We start from the raw sequence: 13,089 nt of genomic DNA on the forward strand, positions 1-13,089 counted from the left end.
CGCGACAAAGAAATTCATCACCCATATACCCCAGTGCAACAACCTGCCCATCGTATCAAGTGGGGGATTGTAGGCTTAGCTATTAAAGTTTACGGAATCTAGAAAGTTTAATAAAATACTCAATCTTAAACATGAACCTATCCCCACCAATACCACAAAATCAATTAGATTTATTGTTTAAGTGTAAAATGAAAGCCTTAGGATCTCGGAGTTTAATAAAATTTCATTAAAACAAATTTCAGTATTTTCAATGAGATTTATTGTATTGAATAACTACTATCTTGGATTATTTCCTATGATTATGAACTGGATGATATGCGACAAAGCATTTGATTAGTTTATTTAACGGCTTTCTATTTACATATGTATCTCCAAACAATTTCAACTGTCAGTTCAGCATGTTAATTTCGTTTTCAGTCGGCAAGACAGTTTTGATCTTTCGTACAACATATGCGTTGTTAATTGAAAGTTTTCATTCGAAATTGTTTTCTTTCTTATCCAATTTAAGGCGTGTTTTATCAAACAGTCTGTTTGTTTTCTTAAATAAACACTTAGTCCAATTAACTTGGTATATTTAACGGCTCGTGCCCTTCTTTTTTGAAAAGGTGTGACATAGTTTACTGCATATAAAATTGTCCAAGTACCGCTTTAATTTAATTTCACTAATCGTCGGTCTGCCTCGACTTTATCGAGGCGAAAATGATATCGAGATGTTTTGACAGGGAATCGTCCGTCCCTTTGATCGTGAGAGCGACGCGTGCGCACGTGGCCGTAAGCTCAAGGCCGTTTTTGATTGGTTGCACGGGTGATAATTCCGCCCTTTAATTGAAGTCCCTCTTTGTCTGTCAATCATCGGGGAGAACTGATGTGCTCTCAATTTTCCCGATTTGGATATAAAAATATCGCTCCTTCCTATTTTGGCCAAATTGTATTTGACAGACTTAAAGTCACCTGCCTTGTGTGTCCGAGTTTTTAAGTGCCTTATAACTGTCGACGTTAAGTTTGTGTTAGCAGAATTTAATCAACATGGTTTTTTCTCCAGCTATGGAGACAAACTTCAGTTCCGATTCATCCTATTCTTCTAGATCTTCAGTTTCCAGAGCTGGATCTGTGTCGGATGTGGACTTTTTAGACAGTGAATACAACGATGTTTTTGCAAGCTCAAATTCGCCAGTAGTTATGGAAACTTCCACACCGTCTGGAGAAAACCCGACAACGAAACGCAAGCGATATAACAAGTCTAGAAAAAGGGAAAGAAGTCCAGCCCTGGTGCAAAAATTGAAGAAAACTCGAAGAGTCAAAGCAAACGATAGAGAGCGCAACAGAATGCATGGACTTAACGACGCACTGGACAGCCTCAGAAAAGTTCTCCCGGACAGTGCGACTGGGGACAACAAACTGACGAAGATTGAAACTTTACGAATGGCATATAATTACATATGGACACTGTCTAAGACTTTAGAACTCTTGGAAAAAACTCCTACCCAAGAAGACAAATCAGACAAGCAGATGATCGTTACACCTGGTGTAAAGCAAGAGACCGGTCCAATGTCTTGTGCTTTAAATGATAAAGTTGCACCGCGATACAATGCTTTTGTCACATCAACCGGTGAACCACACTCAGGAAACGGACAGTTCGTTGAATACATGACTCACAGTGTGCGATTGCTCCCACAGACACAGAGGGTACAAACTTCTAACAATGTCGTCTTCCATCCCGTATTTCCGTCCTACCCTACATCTCCGGAGAGCAGTACGGGCGTTTCCCCGATTAACTCTCCCGTTTCCACAATATCCGAGATCTCTCCAACACATTCTCTCCTTCCCGGCCCCACTAACGGAGTTTGGACCAATGCTATTTACAACAGACATATGCAAGCAATGGCAGCTGAAGAATTTTCAGACACTTCCGAAGGATATTCTTACGAGATGTTTCCATAAACTCGGACCTTATGCAAGCCCAGTGTGATAATTACTTTGTAAATTATTGTATTTGAGACATGTGAAACCAGATTATGATTACATTACCATTTAATTATATTTATGAACTTATGTCTCGTGTTGTTGTCTTTCCTTTATCATTAGAATGATTTAGTTTTTAAATTATTGACTGTCTATAACAAACATGGAAGAATGTGATTTTTATGCAATTAGAATTAATGCGAATGGCATGGTTCTTAAACACGGTACAAGTACTTGTTAAGTCAGTAAATATGAAAAAGTTAAAACAAATAGTGTTACCATTATCATACTACAATGATCTTACTGATCACGAATTCATTTTTACATAAAAAGATAATTACACGCATGAATGTTATTGCATCAAAATGTCCCGAGTGTACCGAAGTACACGTTTTACGATATTACCTACATTCAATTTTATTGTCCATCCCTCGTGATGGAGTTGTAACCGTGTCTGATAACACCCCGATGACACGATAAAATATTTGTAATACAGGTGAAAGTATTGAATGGAATCTAAAAGTGTCAAACAAACTGGGCGATTTTATATTAAATAAACTTTAAAGTGTCAGCTATCATGAATTTTACAATATTCTTTATTCAAACGAGGGACCAGATATAGTTTTTACCTGGTAGTACGCCGCTCAGCGTGCGGAAGGTGCGATATTTCTCGACTTCCAACAAAGCAAGTTTTCAGAGCGGAGTCCCGACTCTTTAACTTGTTTGTCGACGTCCATTATCTGACCATTGTAAGCAAATTCTACATCGGAACGACTGTTTTCTCTAGTGATCAGTTGATCAATTAGTTTGTGATTGAAGAATTTGGGGAGATCGATTTTGAACGAAAACGGTGTGTTGTCCCTCTCGACTCCGTTTTTACTAATTATGCTATTGGGGTGGATTTTTTTGGTCAGTGGTGCGCGTGGCGCGTAAAGGATCGACACAGAAACGGACAAATACTGTCACCCCGGGGGTGGTATTCATCAATGGGTTGGTTGTATTAAGTCGGATTTTATCGTCTGATGGAGTTTAATTAATTAGATTTCCGTTCATTTGCTTCCTTGTCAAGAAATTTAACACGGTGCTTAAAGCCTTTTGCAGAAACATTCTATACCTGTATAGAGGTCAACAGAATTTTGATTTTTTCTAATTATTTATTTTTAGGAATTAAATGATATTAAAGAATTGAAATATAAGACAATTCTAAATCTTAGACGAAACGAACACCTGCCTTCATGGTCATTGAAACCGTTACCTGTCAATCGTTCGCAGTTATGTAAACGAACGGGCTCCTACATATATAATGAACTTTTTTCGCTTTTAGCACCTTGGTGGCAGGTTTCGCAGATATATGTTTGTTGTTGGAGAATCTAGTGACATTTATTGACGTTAATATTTAATGAGATTGTACTAATGTCTTCTATGAACTGAAATACAAAAATTTCTCTTCAAGCCGTGAGTAAACAAAACCATAGAAAACACAGAAATAAGACATGCGACACTAAAAACAAAAACACAAAAATAAGACATGCGACACTAAACACAAAAATGATTTGGATACAAGAAAACCAGCTAATACAATAAATGGTTAGGGTAAAATACGATCCAGTTATATACTCGTGACAAAGGTTATCATATTTTCTTTAACATTGGTGCGAAAAAATATCAAAGGTGTGGCTGAATTACGGGAACCACTTGTCACAAAAAGTAGTGATCTTTTAACACTAATTTATTATTGGAGAAATAAAAGAGATAGCGTTTTTTTTAATAAAGGAAAGGTGCAAGAAGATGGGTCCCTGGTCACGTTTGACGGGGTAAATGATCCCATCCACAAAGAGAACTGCGTTTTTAGGTCTGATATTCAACACTGTTGAACATCCCCGTCCAATTGTCAGAGACAGTCACAACAGATCGTGTACAAATACACCCCGAGGAACCTCGAGGCGGCTCCCAAGCGGGTCGCGTTCAGCTTTCTTCTTCGATATCATCGACGGACGGATGATGTGCCGACAAAGTGCCCATTCCCTTTGGGTGTATTGTGTTCCAAGAACCCGTTAAGCACCAAAATGTGTTGATCTTTGAATTTTAAATTGCATTGTATACTGAATCCAATATCGATTGAAAGAGAGGTGACAGAGAGAGATTTTACTAAATATGGTAAAATGACATGGACTGGTATCATAAGTTCATAATCTTAATGTGTCCTAACTAATTTGCCAAAAGGACTCTTTCAGATTAAACGCAACTACACGCGATGTATACACAGCGTTAAGAATTTCTGCCACGTGCCCAGGTCCCTAGATGAACTATCTTATCACGACGGCGCACGTGCCCTTCAATAGCGCGTGTTAAGCTAATCGGAATCCTGTTTTTTATTCTCTGACCAAATATTATGACAAAATTTATATAATCAAGTCTTCTTATGGCCGACAACTTCTTTTAAAAATGTAACCATCGAAGCAAAATTATTACCTCCCAATTCAAAGAGGTTTTATACTGTCTACCATCACTTCAAAAGCAACTGGCCACCTGCCCCGTCCAATTCTCAAGCAGCTAGGAATGTCGCAATCCTTAATTCTTTAATAATTTCACCCTTATTAAATTCTGTTTAATTCTAACTTTTTACCGAGCAACCAGATCAACCGTTATTATTTTTGTCAGACCAGCGATGTCATAATTTTTATGCCGGTCCCTCGTCCCAGTGCAGAGACGATGTTTAGAATCTAATTATTCTCGCCATTTTCGGGACCATTGAAGAAATCTTTTCTTGATTTTATACGGGAAATCGATGGCATGCGTGATTCGTAGCAATGTTTCCTAGTACATGGGGACGTTATTAAGAATACCCGAAGAATCAAAACAAAATTAATAACACACACGTCCAAGATCGCCCTTTGAATTTGCTAGACTGTCAAAACTATTAATAGAGTTTTTTCCTCGCCTTTTATCTCAGCCTCTTGTTTAGTAACAAATATCTAAGAGATTAGTCGAACCCAAAGGTCTTATGCACAATGCAGAATTTGCAGCTAAATCATTAAATCTGTCGATCAGGAGAAAGTTCTATAGCACATGATTCATATATGATTGTCTGCACATGCATTTACATGTTTTATAAAAATTTTACAGCAATGGAAAATGCATTTCTATGCATATTAAATGAAATACGCTATTCTTGTATCATAATATTTTTACCATTACCGGCAAGATAGCAATCTTTTCCCCGAGACATGAGTAATTTCACAAACCTCGGTTTTGCATCAAATTAGTTTTCATAGTCAAATTCCCTGTCTGTAATAAATCGTGAAACACGTATAAAAATGGGGAAAAATCATCAAATTAAAATTATGCAGACATTAGCTCAATAACGCATGCAACAACAAAACAAAAAACAAAAAAAAACCAACAAAAAAACCCCACAAAAACAGTAGGTTAGGTTGAAATGATATTTTTGATGTTTACTGACCTATCAAATAAAAAATTTGCCCTCACTATACATCATTGTTGATACACTCTGTACAATTTGTATAATTAGCTGTACGGATATTTGTTAATAATGATGAGTATCTAGTTTATCATATAATCATATGAACACATACTCCACACGTTCAGACGTACTATTGGGGTGGAAATTAAAAACATACAGAATTGTTTTTGTTTATTTTCGGCTTTATTTTTATCTATTTATTTCTAGTTTTATTTTCAGTTTTAGATATGTAGATGGCGTATATATGTTACTAACCTTTATATACTGTTTGATTTTATATTGTATCTGTATAATGCTGCTGTCTGTATATATGTTTTCAGGACCACAATATAAACTAGTTTTTTAAAACTAATTGTGCTACCCTGTTTAAATAAAGGACATTGTTATTATCATCATATGATATTTCTTGATGGTTGTCTTCATTCAATGATGATTAAATTTAACATGCTTCATTGAACTTAAAATGAACAATTGGAATCGAACCTATGTTTATTACAGAGGATGTTCTCTTTCTACAAAGAGTTTTACTCTCTCTCTCTCTCTCTCTCTCTCTCTCTCTCTCTCTCTCTCTCTACAAAATGTTGTATTACATAGGACGCCCTCTCTCTACAAAATGTTATATTACATAGGACACACTCTCTCTACAAAATGCTATATTACATAGGACACCCTCTCTCTACAAAATGTTATATTACATAGGACACACTCTCTCTACAAAATGCTATATTACATAGGACACCCTCTCTCTACAAAATGTTATATTACATAGGACACACTCTCTCTACAAAATGCTATATTACATAGGACACCCTCTCTCTACAAAATGTTATATTACATAGGACACCCTCTCTCTACAAAATGTTGTATTACATAGGACGCCCTCTCTCTACAAAATGCTATATTACATAGGACACACTCTCTACAAAATGCTATATTACATAGGACACCCTCTCTCTACAAAATGTTGTAATATATAAGACACCCTCTCTCTACAAAATGCTATATTACATAGGACACCCTCTCTCTACAAAATGCTATATTACATAGGACACCCTCTCTCTACAAAATGTTGTATTACATAGGACACACTCTCTCTACAAAATGTTGTAATATATAAGACACCCTCTCTCTACAAAATGCTATATTACATAGGACACCCTCTCTCTACAAAATGTTATATTACATAGGACACCCTCTCTCTACAAAATGTTATATTACATAGGACACCCTCTCTCTACAAAATGTTATATTACATAGGACACCCTCTCTCTACAAAATGCTATATTACATAGGACACACTCTCTCTACAAAATGTTATATTACATAGGACACCCTCTCTCTACAAAATGTTATATTACATAGGACACCCTCTCTCTACAAAATGTTACATTACATAGGACACCCTCTCTCTACAAAATGTTATGTTACATAGGACACCATCTCTCTACAAAATGCTATATTACATAAGACACACTATCTACAAAATGCTATATTATATAGGACGCCTTCTCTTTACAAAATACATGTAGTTACGTGTATTTAACTACTTGCATTTTAAATTTGGTAGATTCTCATGGGGATACGGGTTAGAATAGGTCCTCAGTACCCCTTGCTTGTCGTTAGAGGCGACTAAATGGATCGGTCCTTCGGAAGAGACCGTAAAAACGAGGCCCTGTGTTACAGCAGGTGTGGTACGATAAAGATCCCTCCCTGCTCAAAGAGCATAGGCCAACATTTTGCAGCCCTTCACCGCCAATGGTGACGTTTCCATATGAGGGAAAAATTCTCGAGAGGGACGTTAAACAATATAAAATCAATCAACCCCAGCACTCTAGTAAGGGGTATTAGGTATTAGTATAATCATTCCAGAGACGGATTAACGTTGCTTGTTTCCGAATCCATTTCTGATCTAGACAATTTACATGTACATGTATGATAAATTTACAATTTATAGAATTAAAACATCCTGCGAAAATATCGTTTGTTGTGCGAAAACCTTGGTAAAGCTCGATACTCACTGCTTCTTCGTCAAACGACTGACATTAAATTGTGAGAGTCGTGGACTTTCCGGGTGAAACCTTAAACACTGAGGACCAGTATCGCGAAAGGCCCCGGTAGAATAAAGGACCTTCACTGCTACGGCCCTGGGAACCATGAATAGTCTAAATTTATGGTATTTCACCTACAGTTGGTGACATCCCAATATGAGTGGGAAAAAAATCTTCAAAGGACGTAAAACAAGGATAAAAAAAAAAGCATTGCAGAGGAAATTGATATACTAGACTATTTCACACGTACATACACGTGCATTGTGTACATACACGTACATTGTGTACATACGTGTAACGTTGTAGATCGACTGAGTTCTCTTTTTCGCTGCGACTAGACAAATTATTATGCAAATCTTTATCGGCTGTAAATTCAATTCATGAATATTTCATTTCAAAACTCGCCCCTTGACTAATTTGATCCCCCCCCCTCGCGGTTAGTTCGAAAACTTTTAGCCTAAAACATAGGGGGAAAGGTTTGTGAAATTTGCTAGAAATGCTGACTAGTTTTTGGGTATTTGATTTTGATGTACAGAAGAGAAATAAAAACAAACCTCTGAAAAGAAAAACAAACCGCGGAAACACAAATAAGAACAGATGTGACTTAATTGAATAAATAAATGAATGTTCTTCATCAGAACTAACGGTAACACTACTCAATCGCATACAACTTCACACAGCGCCAATCTCCCAGGGTAGCCTTCTCCATGTCAGCTAATTAGGAAGATTAATTAACAACGAAAAGGGAATCTAACAACTGGAAGTCGGAAAGTTGTCCGTGATGTCACAAAGGTCGTTTAATTGACTATTGGACAGTTGTTTGAACTTACCGGTCTGAAACATATGAAAAAAAGGCGAATGAGACTAGCATAAATTAGGTATTCTCACCAGGGCCGGGTCAATGTATACATTTGTTGGATTATTGTTAGAAGGGCATTGGATACAATGAGATAACGCGATAACTAGCTCATACTGTTGTCACCTTTGTCAACTGCCCGTAGAGATTACTAGGTTTCTCGTGCGTTTTTGTACTAAGAGCGATAACTCGATCAATTTGCCATATTGAAAAAAATTATAGCCCTGAATAAATTTCAATAGTAAGTATAGCCTAAATTCGAAATATTTTCAATAAAATTTATAATGGTCTTCAGGTGTTGAAAGGGGATCTATAGCGACATACAGCGATTTTTTTTTAGAATCAGTATGCACGTGCGTCGCACTTACGAATAGATCATGTATGAAAACAGTTTATATTTTATAATCTTTCAAAAAAACACAAAGGGGGGGGGGGGGGGGAGTAGTGGTGGTGAAATAATGCAAAACTATACAAGAAATGCGATAGGGATTTTAACATTAAGGATTTTATTGTTAGACCACTTGACTCAATTGCACACCGACACACATGGTGCACGTACAGGTATATACTGTACATATATAATCAGAACATGAAATAGACGTAACCCTTCATTCCCCTTTTTTTGTATTCGTTGTAATATGAATATAGTAGGGGCGTACATTTTTTCCGTAACATTGTTTTTCAAAAAGGTGTGAGGCAAGGTGAAGTTGACTTCACAATCGTATGAAAATTCTTGACAAGCAAAAACAAACAAATATAAAAACAAAACCGAAAAGCCCCAAATCCTAAATCCTGGGGTGGGGGTGGGGTGGAGAGGAGTTGGTCCTGAATTTAAATTCATTGGTTTATTAAATTTTATATTTCCAAGTATAATTCAATTACTATACTATATACAAAAAAGGTTTTAATCTAAAGATCAAACTTTGCTTGTTAAAATAACCAACTTAGCATATAATGATATAAATAGAAAAAGTACATTGTCTCTCTCTCTCTCTCTCTCTTGCTACATACTTGATAATTATTTTTGAGTACTTCTGGTTAAATTGATTTACACCAACATCAACTTTCAATATCTCGGATGGAATCACACGCGTCCATATAAAATATATTTCAACAGAACAATTACATTAGAGATACGGGTTTGATATAATTAACACGTTCCGTTAATTGACACTTGATGTACAGTATGTATATTTTGGTCCGCAGTGTGAAATGATGTGTTAGTTGTACATGTATTTCCTGACATATTCATTGTGATTTTGGTCGTCGAAAATATTGATGAAAAGTATAATAAAAAAAAAAAAAAAAAAAAAAAAAGAAAGAAAGAAGAATTGCTGACTTACTAAAGACAGCCTTATCCCGTTCTATAAATGCCGAGGACTACGAAAAATCCCACACGAGACATAAATATAATCAATGATTTTTGTACAGTGAGATCATTTGTCAGTGTAATTTCTGCAAGCATTTAGAGTAAATTCTCTACCTACAGTGTTGGATCTAGACTTTACTGTGGGGGGAGGGGGAGGCACAAAGGGGGAGGGCATGGGAGGCCTAACCGGGAATTTTTTTTAAAAGATTGACTTCAAAATGGTTCATTTTAGACTGTCTATGAAATTCTTCCTTTCATTTATAGTCAACACATCCTTTATAGAATTTAAACTAAAATGATAAACTTGACTTGTTCATTTACCCCCCCCCCCCCCTTAAAAAAACCGAAGAGCAGGGGGTTGGGGTCCGACCCCTCTCCAATCCGCCACTGATCTATTCCTTATAATGATACAATAACTTGAGGACCGCAACATGCCGTGCGCTCCCTGTATTTAAAGGGGGGATAACTCCCGCTGCACTGTGAAAAATGTATCCCGTTCATCTCAATGCTGTACTTTGCTTAGCGAGAACAAACACTGACTGATAGAGGATAGGGGTTTCTTAATTTTGTGTTTGTTGCCTAATCCTATTCGCTGTATAAAAAGAGAATTAATTTAGGTTTGATTAACAAAGTATTGATAACGTCTACATCATGCAAACATGATTTTGTTTCCTGAAACTGAAAAGGCGACAGGAGAGAAGTCTAGATACGTGATCACATCTCTATTAATTCTAATCTAAAATTTATTTTAAATAAGAAATGAAAAATAAAACCTTATTTATTCAAATCTTTTTTTTTTTTTTTAAATCTACTGCCAAATTCTTTAAAATAATGTCATTTAGGAAAAAGATATACCCTACAAATGTATTTTGAAAAGAAATCTAAATGAAATAGCCAAAACATGAGAAATATTGCCATTTTTGAAACTTGAACCAGGCCCTATTGGAATTATCAAACAAGTAGTCACAAAGAACATTGCAATAAGAAAACTACATTCCCGTGATGTAAAATGGTTTATAAATTAAATGATCTGATAAAGGAAACCAGTTTCTTGACGAAAAGTGCTTAGAATTAGCAACAAAATTATTTTCTAGTAATTTCCATCAATTATCATCGGGATCGGTATTTTTTCTCTGGTTTGGAGCAAATCTATATAACAGAGGGCCTTGAATCAAGCTTCCGGTGATGGATGAATGGTGAAGTTTTTGATGTAGACTACAATCTACAGCAATCCGTAGGTATCTGGTTGACTTTTTCTGACATTCTTACTGAATTAGACAATTTTGCACTCTGGTCCAACTTTTTTCATACATAGAACTATATATTGTCAAAATGCCTGCGGGAAATTCCAGTCAAAATAAATCGCAGCAAAGCCGTTTTCAAAATTCGCAGCATGGCGGGCAAAAGACTTTAAAGTGTTATAAGACAAATACGGTGAGATGCAGTCATGTGAATGAAAAGGTGAAAATAACGAACAGTGATCAATCTCATAACTGATACAAGCAATAAAAAATAGTTAATTGGTCAAACACGGACCCCTGGACACCCCAGAGGTGAGACCAGGTGCTTTGGAGGAGTAAGCATCCCCTGTCGAACGGTCACACCCGCCGTGAGCCCTATATCCTGATCAGGTAAACGGAGTTATCCGTAGTCAAAATCAGTGTGCCAAGAACGGCCTAACATGTCAGACAGCATTTGACCCAATGATAGGTTGAATTGACGAACTAGATCGTTATAACGACCATAGAATTTGTGAAATGCTGACTTCAATCGACACTGTTGAAACCCCTGTACCATCAACTTGTTTGTCAGTAGCTTGCATCAATTAAAAAACTGACCATAAGCAGAACAAGCTAGTGCATATCGAATCAGTTGAGATATATAAACACCATATGCAGGTGATAATGGGATATTGCTACATAAATATGGGAAGTTGACGATGAAGAAGCTGAAATCATCCCGTTTGTCATACAGTTGAGTTGTCAGTTTGCCATTAATAGAAGAACTAGATGACCGTTTAAAGGCCAACAGCGGCAAATTAAGGGGCATCGGAGAAGACGGCCCTTCATTACTAACATTGTTGTTGCCAATCATGGACGCAATTATAAGCACGAGGAATGATAACGCCTACAAGGACCACGAGACGAGAATTAGTAAGCTCTAAACGGGGCCGAGAATGCTCTAAACGGGGCTGAGAATGCTCTAAACTGAGAATGCTCTAAACGGGGCTGAGAATGCTCTAAACGGGGCTGAGGAAGACGGAATTCGGGCAAGATGCACTGGAGCAGTACACGAGGAGGGCAAACGTAAGAATTTCAGGCCTACCCGAAACCGACGATGAGACTACGGAGACTCTAATTGAATCTGTGAAGTCGTTAGGGGGAGCCATAGCAGTCAACATCTCCGAAAGTGATGCGAGTGCAGTCTGTAGGCTGGGAAGGAGGACCCAAAATAAGAGTCGATAGTTATCGTCAGATTTACGAACAGAACCGTCCGTAACAGATTCTTGGCCGCACGCAAGAAATTGAAGGACTCTGTACAATATAAAGGCACACATATTTCAGAAGACCTCACACAGATGCGGTTCAAATTATTTCACATTGTGAAAGACTGTGATGAAGTGAAATCGGTGTTCACCCGTGATGGAAAGATACATGCAACCCTGAAGGTTGGAAACACGATTCTAATTGACAATCCAGACGATCTGTTCAAATTAGGAATCGATTCCGTGGACTTTCAGAGGCTGGGGCTTGCTGACTTGTAGGAAAAAGACGGAAGGAATTTCCCGGTTAAAAACACTGTTACTGTTCTTGTTTTAAATGTTTGCGGTCTTGTTGCCAAGTTAAGAAATCCTGATTTTATTGAATTTATCAACCTGTATGATGTTATTAGCTATACAGAAACAAAATTGCATTGTTATGATGAAGGTTATAAATAGCTGCAGAACGGTAGCTCTCTGAAAAAATATTTGGACGGAACAGAGAGCTACAGTTCCACCCCTAATAAAAACCTTCGATTTACGGCGCACAAAAAGCTGCGCACGGTTGAGGCCTGATATCGTTGTATTCTTGTGTTGCTGTCTCATAAATTTAATTTAAAAAAATTCTAAACATATTTTCCTACTATAGTTGTATCTAAACATACCTTCAAATATTCATTAAAGCCCCATACGACCCGAAAACTCCCAGCTTCAAATAATTTCGTTTGTTGACGTAGCCATGTTAGGTAGCCAGGTCAATTCGAACCTTGTTGTTGGTATATATATTCATAAAATTCGTTATAAGTTATATGTTCGCTCTTCATTTATTATCAATTTTCATAATTTATAGAAATTAAAAAATAAAGTTTTTCTAAAGGTAAAATAAGCTCT

At 36.9% G+C, this 13,089-nt stretch overlaps 1 protein-coding gene across 1 annotated transcript; it reads left to right on the forward strand.

Moving 5' to 3' along the window:
• Positions 1-864: 864 nt before the first annotated feature.
• On the forward strand, positions 865-2,046 carry LOC125672099 (neurogenic differentiation factor 4-like). Its single transcript, XM_048908210.1, has one exon. The coding sequence runs from the start codon at positions 1,027-1,029 to the stop codon at positions 1,939-1,941; it is 915 nt and encodes a 304-aa protein (XP_048764167.1). The 5' UTR covers positions 865-1,026; the 3' UTR covers positions 1,942-2,046.
• Positions 2,047-13,089: the final 11,043 nt, after the last annotated feature.

This window comes from Ostrea edulis, chromosome 4 (assembly GCF_947568905.1).
Source record: "Ostrea edulis chromosome 4, xbOstEdul1.1, whole genome shotgun sequence".
NCBI classification, from domain to species: Eukaryota; Metazoa; Mollusca; class Bivalvia; order Ostreida; family Ostreidae; genus Ostrea; species Ostrea edulis.